The sequence below is a fragment of the Elgaria multicarinata genome, chromosome 3 (genome assembly GCF_023053635.1).
Source record: "Elgaria multicarinata webbii isolate HBS135686 ecotype San Diego chromosome 3, rElgMul1.1.pri, whole genome shotgun sequence".
Taxonomy (NCBI): Eukaryota; Metazoa; Chordata; class Lepidosauria; order Squamata; family Anguidae; genus Elgaria; species Elgaria multicarinata.
The window spans coordinates 9,140,773-9,159,812 of NC_086173.1; the positions used below are offsets into that span (position 1 = coordinate 9,140,773).

At 47.9% G+C, this 19,040-nt stretch overlaps 2 protein-coding genes across 3 annotated transcripts in view; one reads left to right on the forward strand and one right to left on the reverse strand.

The window, feature by feature from the left end:
* Window positions 1–19,040, forward strand: part of LOC134394089 (keratin, type II cytoskeletal 8-like) — a 241,505-nt gene that overhangs the window by 51,687 nt on the left and 170,778 nt on the right. The window lies entirely within an intron of this gene.
* The window catches only part of ITGA5 (integrin subunit alpha 5), a 96,270-nt gene that overhangs the window by 18,533 nt on the left and 58,697 nt on the right, over window positions 1–19,040 (reverse strand). For both annotated transcript variants that reach the window (XM_063119252.1, XM_063119253.1), the window contains exons 16-22: window positions 18,357–18,412; window positions 16,156–16,310; window positions 14,482–14,619; window positions 13,003–13,070; window positions 6,365–6,515; window positions 3,534–3,626; window positions 1,334–1,413 (exon numbers count right to left, since the gene is read on the reverse strand). In XM_063119252.1, the coding sequence (XP_062975322.1) occupies window positions 1,334–1,413; window positions 3,534–3,626; window positions 6,365–6,515; window positions 13,003–13,070; window positions 14,482–14,619; window positions 16,156–16,310; window positions 18,357–18,412 (741 nt within the window). The remainder of the gene's footprint in view (window positions 1–1,333; window positions 1,414–3,533; window positions 3,627–6,364; window positions 6,516–13,002; window positions 13,071–14,481; window positions 14,620–16,155; window positions 16,311–18,356; window positions 18,413–19,040) is intronic.

Here is a 19,040-nt window from a genome sequence, read left to right on the forward strand (position 1 = left end):
TAGAGATGTTTACATGGGAGGGAAAAGTGCTCTTAGAATCGAAGAAATACAGTATATGTCTTTTCTTTTGTAAAGCTAACGGGTCTTAATCACCCATTCAAGACCAAGCCACCCCCAAACACTTTGCATTATTATAAGGATAGCTCACGACAATATATTGTGGTTGGAAAAACTCACATACACACACCAGCTACTATAACGATTGCAGGTAAGTTCAGGTGGAACAGGGATGCTTGGTGAGTGTGTTTGTGTGACATATTGCTTCATTATCCCTGCTATCAGAAACTCCCAGTTCTTTGGCCCTGCAAATCCTGGCTTCACTACACCACTGTGACTGTGTTCGGATGACGCGATAACCAACGGTGGGTTAAAAAGTCAACGGTGGGTTAAATAGTCAACAATTGGTTATTGTGTTGTCTGTCGGGACCTTTTTACACCATAAAAGGTGTGAAACCATTCAGCCGAAATCACCAACGCTGTGCAGAGTTGATTATTTGAACAGCCGTTGGTTATCGTGGCATATGTCAGAAATCGTTAACTATTTCGTTGAACAGTTGGCTATTTTGGGTGACTATAGAGTACCCTGGCAAGAGCGAGCAAAGCAATGGCTGCCGCTCTAGTCCAGCCGACAGAACTCACAATGGCTGATGGGATACCTGCCGGAGGACTGAAGGAGAGGGTGGGGGATGTGTCAATCAAACACACTGTTGACTAATAGTCAACTCGACCCTGGCCTTAATCCACACCACGGTTGATTATAATCATGTTGTGTGGGGAGCTGCCTCTTGATAATCAAATGCAGAGTTGACTATTAACCCACCATTGACTACTGTGTTGTCCGAATGCAGCCTGTGTGTGACGGTTGGGGTGTGTAAGGCTAGCATCACGGGGGGAAAAGAATACTCAGGGTCAGTCTGACTGGTGATGCTACCCATGACTCTCCATTCAGAATACAGGCATTCCACTGCTTCGCCTCTTCTGCTTTTCCTCCAAGGCACAGCATCAGGTGTTCAGAGCGTGATGCATGTTGGGTTGCCTTCCCAAGGAATCTTCAACCCCCACACATCAAAACCTGTGGTAATTTTGTACTCAACACCTAAGGCATGAAAAGAGCTAATGCCTTAAACGGTGTTCTGGGGGATCCTGCAGTCCATCAACCAGAAGATCAGGTACGACAGATGCATTCCCCAGGAAAACAACTTGCCCGCCCATCTCCCATCTGCACAGTGCATGAGTGGGTGGGAGGGGGCAGAGAACAGGGGCAGAGAACAGGGTCAAGCTAAGGGGTGCAGGTGGTTTTGGGGGATTCTCACACACACTTTATTTTTTTTACCTGTGAATCTGAAAGTCAAACTGGATGGATTTCTTAGCACCGATGAGGTGAGGCACGGTAAAGCGCAGGCCCCCCGAGAGCTAGAGGAGATACGGGAAAGAGGGGGGTTAGTATCCGTGCCTTTTGCCCAATCTCCACCTCTCCTCTCTCAATGGCTGTATGCTAGGGAGGAAAAAGCTGGTGCAAGGATGCACTCGAAGCAGCCCCCACCTTAGACCAGGGGCTCTCAAAGAGCCCAGCAGGCTTCCCAATGGAGGAGCCGGAAACAGTCTTGTGCCGCAGGGTTTGGAGGGCACTTGGGCAAGACACCGTCAATGAGCTCCATCCTTCCATGAGTCTACCTTCTCGCTGCCATTGTCTGATTCAAAGTGCTGGTATTAACATCGAAAGCCCTAAACGGCTTGGGGCCAGGCTATCTGAAGGAACGCCTCCTCCGATATGTACCTGCCTAGACCTTAAGATCATCCACAGGGGCCCTTCTCCGTGAGCCCCTGCCAAAGGAAGTGAGATAGGTGGCTACCAGGAGGAGGGCCTTTTCTGCTGTGGCACCCCAGCTGTGGAATGAACTCCCTAAGGAGGTTCACCTGGCACCTACACTACATTCTTTCAGACGCCAGGTGAAGACCTTTTTATTCTCTCAGCATTTTAACAGCCTATAAATGTAATTTTAACTTTGCTGTTTTAAATTTATATTTTAAATTTGTGTTTCTGCACTGCTGCTGCTTTTAACCTGGTTGTGTGTGTGTGTTTTTTTTTATTATTATTATTATTATTATTATTATTATTATTATTATTAATTTATATAGCACCATCAATGTATATGGTGCTGTACAGAGTAAAACAGTAAATAGCAAGACCCTGCCGTATAGGCTTACATTCTAATAAAATCATAATAAAACAATAAGGAGGGGAAGAGAATGCACCAAAAAGGCACAGGGTAGGGTAAAACTAACAGTATAAAGTCAGAGCAAAATCAAGTTTTAAAAGCTTTAGGAAAAAGAAAGGTTTTTAGCTGAGCAGAAAGGTTTTTAGCAGAAAGGTTTCTCTTCCCTTCTCATTTTTAAATAATGGGTATGTGGTGGGGAGGGATTTCATCAGGTCAATAGCACAAGGGTAAAGAGTCTGGAGGGGGGGGGACCATCCATATCCTAATGTCCCAATCCAATTCAGGGTCCATGAATTCTTGACTTTGGCCTCAGCTAGACCTACCTGTTATTGCACAACACAGGGGTGAAGATTTTGCGCTGTGTTTATCGCAAGATACCCCCTCTGTTTACACGCAGCACTGAAATACTTGATAACTGACTTTCCTACATGAGGCTTTTAACCTACTACTTTACTGAGGCTTCTGCTTTTGGATTCTTTGTGGGATTTATATCATGTTTTTATACTGTTACTTTTACACTTGGAATGGTTTTCATTTTTGTGAACCGCTCAGGGAGCTTCGACTATTGGGCGGTATAAAAATGCAATGAATAAATAAATAAATAAATAAATAAAATAGTCCCCATCTGCTAGTGCCCCTCCTCCTCTTCCTCACCATTCCTGTCACTTGCTTGACGCCGGCCCTGCCGTCTTTCCTGTTGGCTGCCCCCGAACATCGATTGGACATAAGCCAAAGCAGAATTGGGAAGGAGCACTCCCTCTCTCCCACTGCTTCTTGGACCAGAAGCCCCCCGTGATCTCTTGAGGTTCTCCTACGCCACCAGTCCCCCAAAGTGTATGCCACTGGTGCACATTAGTGCACTGCAAGAAATAAATGACCAACACCGCCCTTCCTGGTCTGGGTTACTCTCTAGTTGGCAGAGCACTTTTCCCAAATGCACTTTGGCCCTTCTGTACCCTCAATATATTCTGTGCGGACACCACTGTGCCACTTGTGTTACCCTGAAAGAGAGAGAAGACCAATCCCATACTCTGGCATTGAGTTTCCCCCATCACAGCTTGACATTTGCCCAACCCAGCTTCTTCTACCATCCTCTCCCAATGGGCAATCCTTACGCACACCACTCCTGCCCAACTACCAAGTATTCCTTCCTTCACGGCAGCTGGATCTACAGCCAGGCTAGTTCTGATGTTTACCCCATGTCAGGTTCTTCCGCCACACCCACTGCCAGGGAGTGGGTTCGCCCAAGTCCCACCTTGCTTGACCCAAACACCAACACCACCCCTGCTTCAGGCATGGTGCCCCAACACTCACACTGATGCCGGCCTTCATTGGATTGCCAAGGTCACAGATGACCATGTTGGTGTCATTCACCGTGCCATAGTTGCAGCTCTGGCTGGAAAGGTTCTAGGAGGAAAGAGAAAGTGTGATTAGAAGGGGAAGGTGTAGCTGCCTGTTACTCTGCAAATGGTGAAGAGGATGGGGTAGTGAGAAGAATTATCTTCCCAGCCTGGCCCATAAGCAACTCCTGGCAAGTTCCATATAGGGAAGCAGAGAACAAGAAAAATACAGGGCCACTAATAGTGGTGTAGTGGAGCCACAACTGGTACCATGCAGTGCTGGTATTTTTTTTATTAGCCGGAACAATGATGTCATCTGCCACACCCCTTGGAATTCCTTGTTCCCTCTGGGTTTAGCTGGTGGGAGATGAATATCCACTCAACAATATATTGTTCTCTGTTGTAATGCAAAGCAGTTTGGGCTGGCTTACTCTTGCATAGGCAACTAAGCTTTACAACCGGCCTGCTCACAGTGGAGATGAGAACTTCTAGAAGTGGTTTGTTGATAATAGATCAACACAGCTGCCTGAATTTTGGACTCTTCCTGGAGGCGTGGCTATGGGGACTGTCACGAGGAGCGCCTGCACTTCCAGGATTTACCACTACACCACTGGCCACTAAAGAGTTAAACTGATTTGGCAGCCGTTCTCTCTCCGCCTACGAAGCCCTGGGAGCTATAGCTGGGAGGGAGGGAGGCTAAGGTTCTATAACAGAACTCTCACCGTTGGGGTTCTCTAGCAGAACTCTCACTGTTGGGGTTCTCTAACAGTACTCTCACTGTTGGGGTTCTCTAAGAAAACTCTCACCGCTGGGGTTCTTTAGCAGAACTCTCACCGTTAAGGTTCTCTAGCAGAACTCTCACTGTTGGGGTTGTCACCTGATCTCCGCCTACGAAGCCCTGGGAGCTATAGCTCGGAGGGAGGGAGGCTAAGGTTCTATAACAGAACTCTCACCGTTGGGGTTCTCTAGCAGAACTCTCACTGTTGGGGTTCTCTAACAGTACTCTCACTGTTGGGGTTCTCTAAGAAAACTCTCACCATTGGGGTTCTCTAACAGAACTCTCACTGTTGGGGTTGTCACCTGATCTCCGCCTACGAAGCCCTGGGAGCTATAGCTCGGAGGGAGGGAGGCTAAGGTTCTCTAACAGAACTCTCACTGTTGGGTTCTCTAACAGAACTCTCACTGTTGGGGTTCTCTAGCAGAACTCTCACCGTTGGGGTTCTCTAACAGAACTCTCACCATTGGGTTCTCTAACAGAACTCTCACCGTTGGGGTTCTCTAACAGAACTCTCACCGTTGGGGTTCTCTAACAGAACTCTCACCGTTGGGGTTCTCTAGCAGAACTCTCACCGTTGGGGTTCTCTAGCAGAATTCCCACCGTTGGGGTTCTCTAGCAGAACTCTCACCGTTGGGGTTCTCTAGCAGAACTCTCACCGTTGGGGTTCTCTAGCAGAACTCTCACCGTTGGGGTTCTCTAACAGAACTCTCACCGTTGGGGTTCTCTAACAGAACTCTCACCGTTGGGGTTCTCTAACAGAACTCTCACCGTTGGGGTTCTCTAGCAGAACTCTCACCGTTGGGGTTCTCTAACAGAACTCTCACCGTTGGGGTTCTCTAACAGAACTCTCACCGTTGGGGTTCTCTAACAGAACTCTCACCGTTGGGGTTCTCTAACAGAACTCTCACCGTTGGGGTTCTCTAACAGAACTCTCACCGTTGGGGTTCTCTAACAGAACTCTCACCGTTGGGGTTCTCTAGCAGAACTCTCACCGTTGGGGTTCTCTAGCAGAACTCTCACCGTTGGGGTTCTCTAACAGAACTCTCACTGTTGGGGTTCTCTAACAGAACTCTCACTGTTGGGTTCTCTAGCAGAACTCTCACCGTTGGGGTTCTCTAACAGAACTCTCACTGTTGGGGTTCTCTAACAGAACTCTCACCGTTGGGGTTCTCTAACAGAACGCTCACCGTTGGGGTTCTCCAACAGAATTCTCACCGTTGGGGTTCTCTAGCAGAACTCTCACCGTTGGGGTTCTCTAGCAGAACTCTCACCATTGGGGTTCCCACAACAGAAAAAAGTCCCACAACTCCCAGCAACTCTCAATGCTGGGAGTTGTAGGGCTTTTTCTACCTAAACATGCATAGGATTGTGCCTTTAAGGTCTTAAATTAAAGACCTTAATGATTTGGGATCCAGCTATCTGAGGAAGTGCCTCCCCCTTTACAAACCATCTAGAGCCCTTCAGTCTGCTGGAGATACCCTATTCATTGTCCCCACCACAAATGAGGAGGACGGGGATGTGAAACAGGGCATTCACAGTGGTGACCCCCCATATGTAGAACTCCATCCCAAAAGAGGTGCAATGAGCTCCTTGCCCCCATGAATATTTTTAAATGGAAGTTAAAGGCCTTTTCATTTACACAAGTGATGATTCGGCTCCTGACTTGTTTGTGTTTGTGTCTGTGCTTCTTTATTAGATTATTGTCACTTTTCAACTGTTTTGATGTAACAGTAGCAGGATCTTGGTTTGTTTGTTTTAATTAAAGTAGTGACACGAATCTACATCACATATCCAATTTCTCAATATTCAGGAACATGGGAACCAAGCAGCCTTCTTTGTGGGAGGGAAGGTGTGTTCCAGTGACAAGGCTTCTGTTTTGCGGGAGGACAACTTTGATTATTGGCTGCTCTATACACGTAAGAAATATATACCTAAGTATGCCCATAACCTACCTCTATCTAGGCATTAGGATGAAAGGCTGTTTGTTGGGGGGGGGGTAAGGGGTTGTCACCTGGGGTGGCACTTACCCCATAGTTCCGCATAACCCCGGTGTAGTCTGCTTCGGGTGGGATAGTGACATGGAGCTCAGCTTCATAAGCACCACCTTCTCCACGGTTGAATGCATAAAACGTAAGATTCAGTGCGTTCTTGTCGCCCAGGTAGACAATGGTATGATCCCTGGAAAGGGTCAGAAACAGACAGAGTGAGAGCACACACCAAGACGGCCAATTCCAAACCTAAAATTTGGGCGTGCCATTGAAGGAGCAAATGTCATTCAGGGAGTCTCCCTCTCTGTTTCAGATGACTTGACTATGAGCATTTTCATACATCGGGCTTAGAGTGTAAAACCACTCTCCAATACATGGGGCAAGAAGGTATTCACGTTCTCTTCTACACGCCATCTTGGACTAACATGAGGGCCAAATAGCACTGGAATTTCAAAGGTGCTTTTTTTTAATATATATAGTGTCAGTTGTGAAAATGGAAGGGACCTGTATGCTTAGCATGCAGATCAGCTATACAAATCCCTCTGCTTAAAAACAAATTAACGTTAACAAATTAGCATGAGACAAATTAATATTATTGGTATAGTTTTTATGAAGCATAAAACAGATGAAAAATGGAAAACTGTATATTCAGCTATGAAGTTTGGTCCTGGTTCGGTGTGAAGGAGGCACCCCTGAAGGGTTAACTCACCGCTGCCACCATTCAGGAAAAGGCAGGAGATACGGCACCCAAGTGTTTTGCCTTGGCCCTGGCCTCTATGGCTCCTCCCTTTCATTTTGCCCATGCCAAGCTAAGGACAAAGTAGCGATTGAGCAGCCAATTTGGTATCAGAAAGGAGAAATAAAGAAGTCCACCCTTGAGCAGATGCAATCCCTCCTGGATGTCCCGTTTTTGGGAAGGTGCTATTGTGTGGTTATACTTGGCCTAGTATGTGTAGGGTGTGGTTTGTATGCCTTCTTCACACAAAAGAGGAATGGAACTTCTCAGTGAATACACAACTCGCCATTCCCTGTTTGGTGTGAGGAGGCATCCATGATGGGATGTGCACAAGGGCGGAGATCAGATAGGGCGGGCCTATGTCATAAGCTGAGCTAGGCCTGAGGTGCCACTTGTGGGCAACACTCTCCATTCGAAGGCAGCACCCCCAGAGGCATATCTGACCAATGTATAGTGCCTAAAAGGTGTTGTGTAATGACTATGTGGACACCTTGCAGATTTTGGAAAAGGGTGCATTAGGGTAGGAGCTCACTAATTTTGCTGCAGCCCTAGTGGACTGCTGTGCAACCACGTGGGCCAGCTTGGGAAGGTTCTGTGATTTGTAAGTTTTAAGCCATCTGACCAATGTCATGTGAGTGACCTTTTTGCCCAAGGCAACGGGGTGAAAGGAAATAAATCAGGCATTGGTGCATCTAAGCTCTTCTGTCCATCCAAGGTAAATCTTAAATGCTTGAGAGACATTCAGCATGTGCCACATCCCCTCAGCAGGATGGGAAGGACAGGGGAAGAATTAAGGTAAGCTCCTGTGTTCTGTAGAAAAGTTTAGGGAGAAATGGTAGATGCATTGGCGGTCTCACACGGATAATGCTGCCAGCAAAGAGGGAAAGGAGTTTTTAGAGATAGGTGAAAGGGGGTAATCCCTTAAGGGTTCAAATGGTGCCTTTGTCAGAGCCATGAGAACCACCTGTAGCTTCCAGGTGTCCTGATTAAGGTTCTCCCATCCTGCCTGGAGGAATTATTTATGGTGTGGAGAAAGCCTTGGCGTCTGTGTCTGGGCTTGGAGAGGAATGACAATAAGGCTGCAGCCTGCCTGAGTTGCACGTTAGTCTTGAGGTTGATATCCAAACTTGACTGGAGTAGCAGCTTCTGTAGTCATAGGGCTTAAGAACACACCAGCAAATGAAGGCTTTCCAGGTGGTTTTGTATACTCGATTGGTTGAGTGTCTCGTGGAAGATAGTATAATGTTAGTCACCCCCTATCCTAATGAGACTGTCAGCAAGATGCAACCAGACTGGATCTGGGTCCTGCACTCGTCCCTGGGACAGAACAAGGAACCAAGGATCTCCAAGAGGAGCCAAGGAGTTCCTTGTACTATCTGGGAAAGCCCTGGCCATCTGGGTCAGAACTATGCCGCTAGAGCCAATACTGCCTGATTTTCTTAAGCATCCTGGCTAGGAGGGAGATGGATGGAAGGGTGACCCTGTGTGATGGCTTCTCCCTGTCAGAAAGTTCCCATTCTTCTCTTCCTAACCAGGGAGACCAAGGAAGCAGGGGAAGGAGATCTGGATGAAAGGGAGGTGGCAGAAGGTGTGTAGGGAAAGGTCTCTGAAGGCCTAGTTTGTGTGGGTCTCTCCTTTTTGCCTTTTGGCTTGGAGCAGATTTGGAGCTTGAGTGAAATCCTTCTGCCCTCTTACGTCTTCTCGCAGTTGAGGAGCGCGAGCCCTGTGACCACCTACCCCTACCCTCCCGGCCCTTCTCGGCAGGTGAGAGAAGTTGCTCTGTTGCTCCAGCTGCACTTTGAGTGGCCCCTGCTGTGCTCCCCACCACTGGAGCAGAAGTGGGCCTGGCTGCACTTCCTGTGATGGGACCTCTCCCTTGGCCTGCTTGTAGGCGAGGCAGCCCTGGGAAGGGGCATCCTTGGAGCTTTTGTGGGGAGTGGCTTTCTTTCTGCCTCTGGGCGGAGTAGCCTTGATACTCCTAAAAATGCTTCTCTCTCTCCACCAAAGTTACATCTGGGGAGGATGAGGGAGAGTGCTCCTAAGGTGCTTCATCCACCTGACTCCAAAGGCATAGGTGAGCGTGGGATGCTGTCTACCTGGGAATGCCCACAGGGCACTGAACTTGCTAGGTCCATCAAAACTGTAGTGGAGGAAGAAGAGAGCGGTGCAGTTGCCACTCAGATTTGGCTCCAGCCTAGAAGCTCCTTGCTCTCCTCTTTATCTCTCTCTGCACGTGTCAAGAGCTCCACAGGTGCCCCTGTACTGCCGCGGCTCAGTGGACCTGCTTACCTCTCAGGTGATGTGAAGAAGTGGTGGAAAACGTGTGTCTGTGGGTGGAGGGAGTCCCTGGACCTGGTACTCTGCTGGGGATCCCACCCTCCTTCTGCTCTGTAACTTCCTGGCACACCTCTCCAGTTGCAGGAAGACGTGGTGGAGGGGTGTGTGTAGGTCCCTGAGAGGACTTCAGTGTCCACCTGTGGGTCAGATGGTTCTACACGTCCACTACCACACTGTCTCGCTGTCTTCTTGCTTTTGTCTTCCTTTTTCTTCTTTTGCTTGCTTTCACAGTGGTGACAGGTGCAGAGTCTGCCTCCCACCACAAAGCAGGAAGTTAAAGAGGTGAACCTGAGGGACCCCAACTCCTCTGGGAAACCAAAAATAGAGACTGCCTCCCAGCTCCAAAGGCAGGGCCTTCCCTTAACTAGCAGGCCTCTTTGGCTCAGTTTGCCTCTGGCCCAGACTGTGTGGAGGGCATTCATAGCCTCTGCCACTGGGGAAGAGAGAAGTGCTGTGGTGTTACAGACAGTGACCCTGTTCAGAAGACATTTCAAACCGTGGCTTAAACCACGGTGGTTAAGCCAGAAAACCAGGCTGAGTTCCGAAATCACTTTAAACCATGGCTATAACCATGGTGAATAAAGCAAAAAACCTGATTCACCATGGTTAAAGCCATGGCTTAAGGTGTCTTCTGAACACGGCCGGGCTTTCTGGATTTACCACCATGGTTAAAACCATGGTTTAAGGTGTCTTCTGAATGGGTCCAGAGTGGTGCTCTTGGCCCGGTTGAGAGATGCCACTGCTTCTTCTGTAGGGAGTGTGACCTTATCCCCCCACTCCAATAATAGATATGGGCTCTTCTGACTAACACATGGGAGAGATAGTAGGGGAGTGAAAAGTTTGACAGCCAAATGAATGGCATGAAGTTTGAGCCCATTTATATTTGTCTGGTGATTCTGGTAATAAGCCCCCCAAACATTGATACTGGCGTCTGGTGCTGGAAGGGTGCATGGAGGGTCTTCTAGGGGAATGCCCCAGGGCAGGTTCTGAGATTTCTCCCCCCACATCAGGGCGATCCTGAGATTGTGAGGTACAGAGACCATAAGAACATAAGAAGAGCCACGCTGGATCAGACCAAGGGTCCAACTAGTCCTGCATTCTGTTTACACAGTGGCCAAACAGAGAAGAATAGCTACTGTAAGAGCCTGGAATGAGGTCAAACTTTTGTGACTTGTGGGTTTGCTCCTTGTCGATCAAGTCTCCATGGTCCCATTCGCCACACAAGACGCAGCACCTCACGCACATCCAAAATGGCCCCATGGGTGGCTTAGCCTGGCTGGTGCGGGAGGAGCTGAGCCTTGACGGCGGGTGGCCTGATAGAGCAGATCTCTTTAAATGCCAACTAACCCCCTGCCTATTTTGGCAGAGGCTGTGGCTTGTAGGCCAGCAGATGCAGGCAGGCTGAGCCCGGTGCAGATCACCTGATCAGGATTGTGGATCTTGCCAGCTAGCACCCCACTTGTTTTGGTGGAGGCTTGGCTTTTTTTCACTCCTCATGACTTGGGACATGAGTCTCCGATTTTGTCTTCCTCTGTGGATCTGGTGGTTTTCATACCCATTGGGGTCATCACCAGGAACAGAGGAAGAATGAAAAGTAAGGAAGAGATAAGGACCTTTTTTTTTAAAAAAAAAAAACCACAATAGGTAGTAAAAAGAAGTATTCCACGGATCTGAAGAAAGTTGAGATTAAGGAATGAGCCCTAGAGAGAGTTGTGGGGAGCTCCGCCCTCGGTGAAAGCAGGAACAAACTGGAAGGGAAGAGCCACAAAGGCTAGGACCAAGGCAAAGACCTTGGTCGGATGTTTCGTGCCTTTTCCTGGGCAGTGGGGAGAGTTAACCGATTGTGGATGTCTCCTCACAGCAGGCAGGGAATAATCTCAACAAATGCTCTTAGAAGTCTCGATTCCCCCCCCACCATATCTCAAATAAACCCAAACCCTGGGAGTTCAGAGTTGGCTTGCTTCTTTATTCACTTATCTGTTTCATCCATCCAATTTATGAGTCATCCAATAGCTGAAACTCTCGTGGCTTAATTGTGCTTCTCTCATGTGTTGAAATTTGGGCTCCCTACACCCTGAAATTCAAATCTTACTAAAGCTGCCCCCCCCAAAAAAGCAATAGGATGGGGGAAGAGACTGAGCATGCTTAGAAGGGCCTTTGAGGAACCTTTAGGACATAGAAACTTCCCTTGTGCTGAGTCAGACCATTGGTCCATCTAGCACACTATTGTAAAAACCTGGGATTGGCAACCTGGTGCCCACCAGGACCCCTGAGGACATCCCCCAGGAACCCACTGCCCCTTCCTTCTACTGCCTTCTTCCTTGCTCTTGAGGTGAGGTACGGCGGTAAGAAGCAGCAAGCAGGCAGGTAGCATGGCGGCGGAGGCAAGTGAGTGGGGCTGGTGGTGGAAGTGGCAGGGAGAGGACAAAATACAGACAGGAATGTGGGGCAGGGGAGAGGAAATATGGGGTAGGCAAAAATTATATCTGTGCCCACCCCCTGGCCTGAAAAATGATGGCAAATGTGCCCAGAGGCCCGAAAAGGCCTACCCCTGGTGGAAACTGATCAGCATTGACTTTCCAAAGTTTTTGATAGGTGTCTTCCCCGGGTCTGCTGGAGATGCCAGGGATTGAACCTAGGGTTGCTGGTTTTTTGCATAGGAAGCACGTGTTATATTACTGAATGAAGGTCCTTCTCCCCAGGCTCAGATGGGAGGAGTTTGCATAATGGACTGCTGGGCACACACACCCTGAACATAAGCCTAGTTCGTATTATAAGTTTCCTTCTTTTCTGCAACTCCTTTAATATAGCTTATTCCTTTGATGTAGCTTATTCCTTTGATGTAGCTTATTCCTTTGACGTAGCTTATTGCTTTGACGTAGCTTAATGCTTTGACATAGCTTATTCCTTTACATGACTCCAGCCTTCCCCTACATGGCACCCTCCAGATGTTCCAGACCACTCCCATCATCCCTATCCAATGATTAACCTGGCTGGGGCTGATGGGAGTTGTAGTCCAAAACACCTGGACGATGCCTTGTTAGGGAAGGCTGCATTATTCCATAATATAGCTTAGTCCTTTGTATTTATATATACTGACCACAGTGTACTAGGTGTTGACGCACAACATAAGAAATGCTGTAAAGCTGCCCAGGGCGGGGGCTTACAATCTATGTTAAACGGGGACCGATACAGGAGAGGTCCGGGAAGGGGCAGTTAACAAAGAAGGTGCAAGTACTGTTACCAACAGGGCGCAATGTTGTCCGTCAGCTATCCTGGAGTCTTGCATTTCCACATGCCAAAGGTGATAAGGGGGAACAGTGCTCCACGGGTCTCCAGTGCCAAAGGCATGCATGCACACACACATGCATGGGAGGCAGATGTGCAGGTCAGAAGGAACGGTTAGTTGGGCAGTGAGAGAGAGTAGACCACTAGTGGGAGGAAGATTAGCACTGCTGGCAGGGAGGTTGATGGCTACATCGCCTTCCTGACTCCCCAAAGGCAAAGCCTGGTGATGAACATGCACAAGAGGATGCGAAGGGGTGGGTGAGCATGCAGTTGCCTGGCGTCACCCCCGCTGGCGGCTCAGCAGGCGGAGCCTTACCCAGAGACTTCGAGGTGGAGATCGGGGACGCACACGTTGTCTTCACCGCAATCAAGCTGGATCTGTGCCTGGGGGATAAAGAGGGCTGGGTGTGAGATCGACACACCTCTCTGCCTGCTCTCCTAGGCTAGGAGGATTAGCTGGTATATTTCTTTACTGACCTCTCCGAAGAGTCCAGGGCAGGTTACAATACATTACATTAAGAGATATAAAGATACCAGAAAGAAAGAAAGAAAGGAAGGAAGGAAGGAAGGAAGGAAGGAGAACCCAGCTAGTTCAACTCTCATTCACACAATGGTCCCGTTCAGAAGACACCTTAAACCATGGCTTTAAACATGGTGGTTAAGCCAGAAAGCCAGGCTGTGTTCAGAAGACACCTTAAACTACGGTTTTAACCATGGTGAATAAAGTTAAAAAGCCTTATTCACTGTGGTTAAAGCCATGGTTTAAAGTGTCTTCTGAACAGGCCCATAAGCTGCCTCATCTTCCAGAGACACAGCGATCCAGTCGGTAATGTCTCAAAAGCCAGCGCACTGCAGAACAGGTAAGAGAGCTGGCAACAGTGAAAGCCAAGCCAAGCCACTCATACGCTCTGAGACAAGGCTCACAAGTGCAGGATGCCAATAGCCGGTCTGCCCTAGGAGACTCTTGCCTGACCAGAAACAGGACGCTGGGTCAGACTTCTGAGGCAAGCAAAACCCTCCCGGCAAGAGGCATATTCCTCCTTGTTTTTGCAAACCCTGCCCACTGAAGTCTTCTCCCTCTCTGATCCCTCAAGAGAAGGCGGAGGGAGGAAAAGATTATATGCGGGGGGAAAGAAAACAACCCACAGCTGAAGTAACTGATACAATATCCTTCATAAATGTATACAGGTCATTCTAGGGTCCTTGTCTAATTTTATCTTTACAACAATCCACCCAATCAGTTAGGCTAGCCTGAGAGTTGACCCCAACCTTGTCCACTCTTCCTGGCGCCAGCCAAGTCCTCTCTCTCCCCCCCCCCCTCACACACACACTGTGATCTCACAATTAGAGATAACAGTGGGAATTCCTGCGGAGTGGATTCCCCCAGGGAGCCCGGAAGGACCCAAGGAGGCTCCCCAGGCTGAACGCAGAACCTCCGCAGGCCAGATTAAGTCTGTGGGCCAGAGGTTCCACATCCCTGCTCTACACCACACTGGCCCGTAGAAGTATCACCAGCAACCAGAGAGAGGGTGACAGAGCCCTGCCTGGATGACTGGCAGCTCTTCCTGGATTGAACAGTATGCGTTAGAGGACAGGAAGAAGAAAAAGAGGGGCCTTGGGCTTCACTCTCCTGTTGACCCCACATGCTATTGTTTTTCTGTGAGACCGACTGTAGCTGCATTGCAGTCTATCCTGCCGCCAGGGAGGAGAGAATACTAGGACCCCACCCACCCCGGCCCTCAGTTGGCTGGCAGGCCCAGCCCTTCTGCACCACCCCCACCGCTATAGCATGTACCTTCTGTACAATTTGGTTGTTTGTGAGATAGTTGAGGATGGGTTGCAGACCATATGCATCTGGTGGGGCCTCTGGATCCAGCGAGAAGTTGAGTGATAAATAGATGGGGGAGAGCTTGTCACGGAATTCTGACTCACCCTGGAGAGAGAGAGAGAGAGAGAGAGAGACAAGAGAGTGAGGAGAGTAACTAGAGCATTACGCCATGAAGAAATGCATGCTGCAATATGGGGTCACCAACGCTCCTAAGAGCATAAGCAGAGCTCTGCTGGATCAGACCAAGGTCCCTCGAACCAGCATTCTGTTCACACAGTGACCAACCTGATGCTCACAGGAAACCCACAAGCAGAACATGAGTGCAAAAGCATCCTCCCAACCATGTTCCCCAGCAACTGGTGTACTTAGGCATGTCGCTTCTGGTACCAGAGGTAGCACATCAACATCAGGACTAGTAGCCATTGATAGCCTCCTCCTCCAGGAAATTTTCTAACCCCCTTTTAAAGCCATCCAAATTGGTGGCCATCACTATGTCTTGTGCTAGCGAATTCCATAGTTTAACTAGGCGCTGTGTGAAGAAGTCCTTCCTTTTATCTGTCCTGAAACTCCCATCAATCAGCTTCATGGAATGATCCCAGGTTCCAGAATTATGAAGGGGGGGGGGGGAAATGCCTTCACATCATGCATAATTCCTCCGCAAAAACAGTGGGGATGGCAAAAGTGCTGCATATCTAACCACATCCCAGCTACAGTATTATTATAATTTATATAATGTGATGCCAACTATGTGCTAGGAGCTTACTATGTTCCTGTCTACCAGACTGTTTTTTTTTAACAAATTATATTGTAAGCTGTTTGGGACAGGGATCTTTTTTAGGAACATAGGAAGCTGGCTTAGACTAAGTCAGATCATTGGTCTATCTAGCCCAGTACTGTCGACACTGACTGGCAGCAATGGCTCTCTGGGGTTTCAGGCGGGATTCTTTTCCTCACCTTACCTGGAGAAGCCGGGGATTGAACTGGGACCTTCTGCATGCAAAGCCGGAACTCTACCACTGCGCCACAGCCCTTCCCTTCTTGTTGTTACTCTTTAAAACATCATGTACATTAACGATGCTACATCGGTGATTAGCCTTTTATCCTACCTTTCCTCAAAGCAGCTCAAGCAGTTCTCCCCCTATCCTATTTGTCACAACAACCCTGCAGGTAGCTTATGCTGAGAGACAGTGAGTGGCCCAAGGTCATCCGGTGAAATTCACGGCTGAATGGGGATTTGGACCTGAATTTCCCCAGTCCAAATCTGACACTCTAACCACTACACCACTCTGTTCAGTGTATTTTAATATACATTTCTAGCTTTGTTATAGCTTATCAGGAAGGGGCATTCAGTAGTAGATCTGCTGGTAGGCAGCATACATATCTGCTGAAGCCCTGGATCACACTTAGTGATCCTCATGAATCAAGACGTCTGCCCAGTTCTCCTGTGGAATTCCACGAGGTACCGACAGAGGACTCACAAGGGACCCCACTTTCTAAAGACTTTCTAGACACTAAAGGATTGCTCCATTTGGGATGATGTGCGAAAATAACATCAGCGGCTCCTGGGACATTTCTCACTCTGGCGAAGACGGCACTGGCTGAGAGAGGACAGCAGGGCGCGTAGATGCGTTTGCAACTCACCTTGAGGTAGATCTTCATTTCACGGCACTCGGAGTTGGCACCATTGCGTACTTGGAGAGACTGGACCAGATGGGGCTTCTGGGAATGTAGGAAGAGCGCCCGCTTCATGGCCTCTTTGGCCTTGAGGTGGTCGAGGTGCAGCTCCACAGTGAATCCTGCCCAGGCCAGACAGAAGAAGATGGCGCTCATTGTGAATGACTAGGACTGTGCCCTAGAACTCAGCCTGACAGGATTCCCAAGCCCACTGCAGAAGCAATATTTAGCACCCACCATGCTACAGGGTTCTTGTTTCATTAGCAAAACAACAGGGATTGGAACAGAGTTTCATACCCGGCTCCTTCTGGAATGACCCAAAGCCAAGACCATCTTGTTGTGAGTCCTAGTAAGAGCTTCTCTGGCTCATTTCACCTGGTCTGGAAAGGAAAGGCCCCGTCTGTCTTCAGCTACTAAGGTTGCTGCCCCTGTAGTTATTTTTGCTCTCTGGATTTGTTTATTTCTCCTTTGTTTAACCTTAATATCATAATTATTGGATTGTTTAATCCTAGTGCGTATTCATCAGTGTGAGATGTTTTATGTGCATGTTTATTTAAAGCTTGTCATGATTTGTAATGGTTAAGTATTTAGAAACGTTGCCATATTTTTGCTATACTTTATTTTTTATATATATTGCTGTAAGCCATTTTGAGCATGGTTTTACCACGGAAAAGTGACATACAAATAAACTGATGGTGAAAATGGAAATGTTCACCAGGGCAATTCTGACACAAGGAACGAGAGGAAAGGTTATCCATTTCCCACAGAAAATTTAACACAATATGCTAAGGATGTTAATCAGTGAGTTTCCTTATTCCTTTAGTGATCTTGTTTTATTGTTACATGTGTTCTTTCCCCCCACAAAATAAAACCGATTGCTATGGGGAAAAGAAAAATGAACCACAGATACAAAATGGTTACAGGGAGCCAGAAATGGAGATCAATAAACCCATCAGAAATGCAGCTATCCCTTATGCCGGCTGAGCTATTTAGTGTATTTTATTTGCCCAAAACGGCTTGCAGCAATAGAATAAAAGATCTTCATCTTGAAAAGGAAATCATCAAAATGACATTACTACATGCTACTAAAATGCCAATATAAAATCCAATTACCAGCTGTTCTCTTTAAAGTTGAGAAACAACCCCCCTGATCATTAGCTACATCACTGAACAATAAAATGTTATTTAGATGAGGGAAAGGAAAGGAAAAGAGCTCTCCATGTGGCCACTATAGAATCAATTACTTCAATAGCATTTAAGGCTCAAAAATCCATTAGATGTTTTGTGAATATTTTTTTGCTAAAAAAAAATTATTAAGCACTTTTGGGATGTGACATAAAGGTGATCTCCACAGATCTAGTGTGGAGGCTTGAACAGGGCCTCTCCTCTGACAGGCTGACAGGGCAACCTCCATGCACACTGTAATCCTATGTGTGTTTTACTCAGAAGTAAGTCCTACTATGTTTAGAGCGGCTTACTCTCTACTCCCTAGTCAGTGTGTTTGGAAGTGCAGCATATGCCTTCATAATGATGCCAGTCAGGTTCACAAGATGGACGGACGGACGGACGGACGGAAGGGAATATTATAAGGAAGAATCTATCCAGGGCTTTTTATTACAAAATGGCCATAAAGAGAACATAAGAAGTGTCATACTGGATCAGACCAAGGCTCCATTTAAATGGCAAGAACCAAGATATATGGGTGAACTGGTTCTGCCTCATCATCTAGGCTAGGGTATAAGGCTCAATCTTTATGTTACTTTGTCAAGGGCTGCATTCATATTTTTAGGCAATGGAAGTCTTCGGGAACCTGAGGAAACCAGCTTCCCCGGCCTTTCTCAGGGGGCAGAGAGGAGTTTGACCAGATTTTCTGCAGGCCAGACAGCGAGTGCTGGACTGAAATTCCCAATAATTCCCAGTCAGGATGGCCATTGGAGGGTTCAAGTGTGAGGAAGGCTGGTGTAACTCCTTGGACTATTGCTAACTGTGGACCAACTGTGCCGGATTCTAAGACAGCGTCCCACAGCCAGTGGAGGCAGTGGTATGGATAGGCAGGGAGAAGGCACTTGGACCATCAGCTGCAAGATGGTGGTTCCTGGACAGAGAACCCCCCCCCACACACACACTCTTCGCATGCCCCTTTCCCCTTCTGCCACCCAGTTACTCACCAATGGAGTCAGGCACATGTTTCCCAGATGCATTCAGACAGAAGCTCAGGTTGATGCTGTTGACATGAGAGAAAGGGAGGAGCAATGAGCCACTGTAAGAAACCTGAAAAAGGCAGCGCAGTTTGAGTGGGCAGAGGGTTAGGTCTTGGTTCAAATCCTTCTTCAGCTGCACTCTCCCTTTCAACTCCCCAACAGCAGAATGGGATTATGAGGAAGCTGCCTCAAAGAATTGAGTGAGGGTGCAATTATTCCTGCAAAGCGCTTGGGCGTGATAAAAAGGATACTCAGTACGCGTCAAGAGGAGCAGATGATCACACTGCTCCCCTCATACTACCAAAGTTCTGACATAGCTGCACCCTGGAATGATAGGAAAGGTTAAGATAAGGAAAGCCAAGCTGGATCAGACCAAAATAGAGATGTGAAGGCCTGGAAAAGACAACGCTAGAATAATTCAATCCACCACCACCCAACAATTTTTCCAAGAATCCCTATAAAAAAGGGAACCCCTCATGGTTATTTCTAATTTTTTTCCTGTGTCTCCCTGCCCCCTGTCTCCCCATTTTAGCTGCATTATTTCCTCTCTCCAGACCTTCACATCTCTAGATGAAAGGAATATCTAGTCCAGCATTCTGTCCACACAGTGGCCAATCAAATGTTTCCGGGAAGCCAACACACAGGATGTGA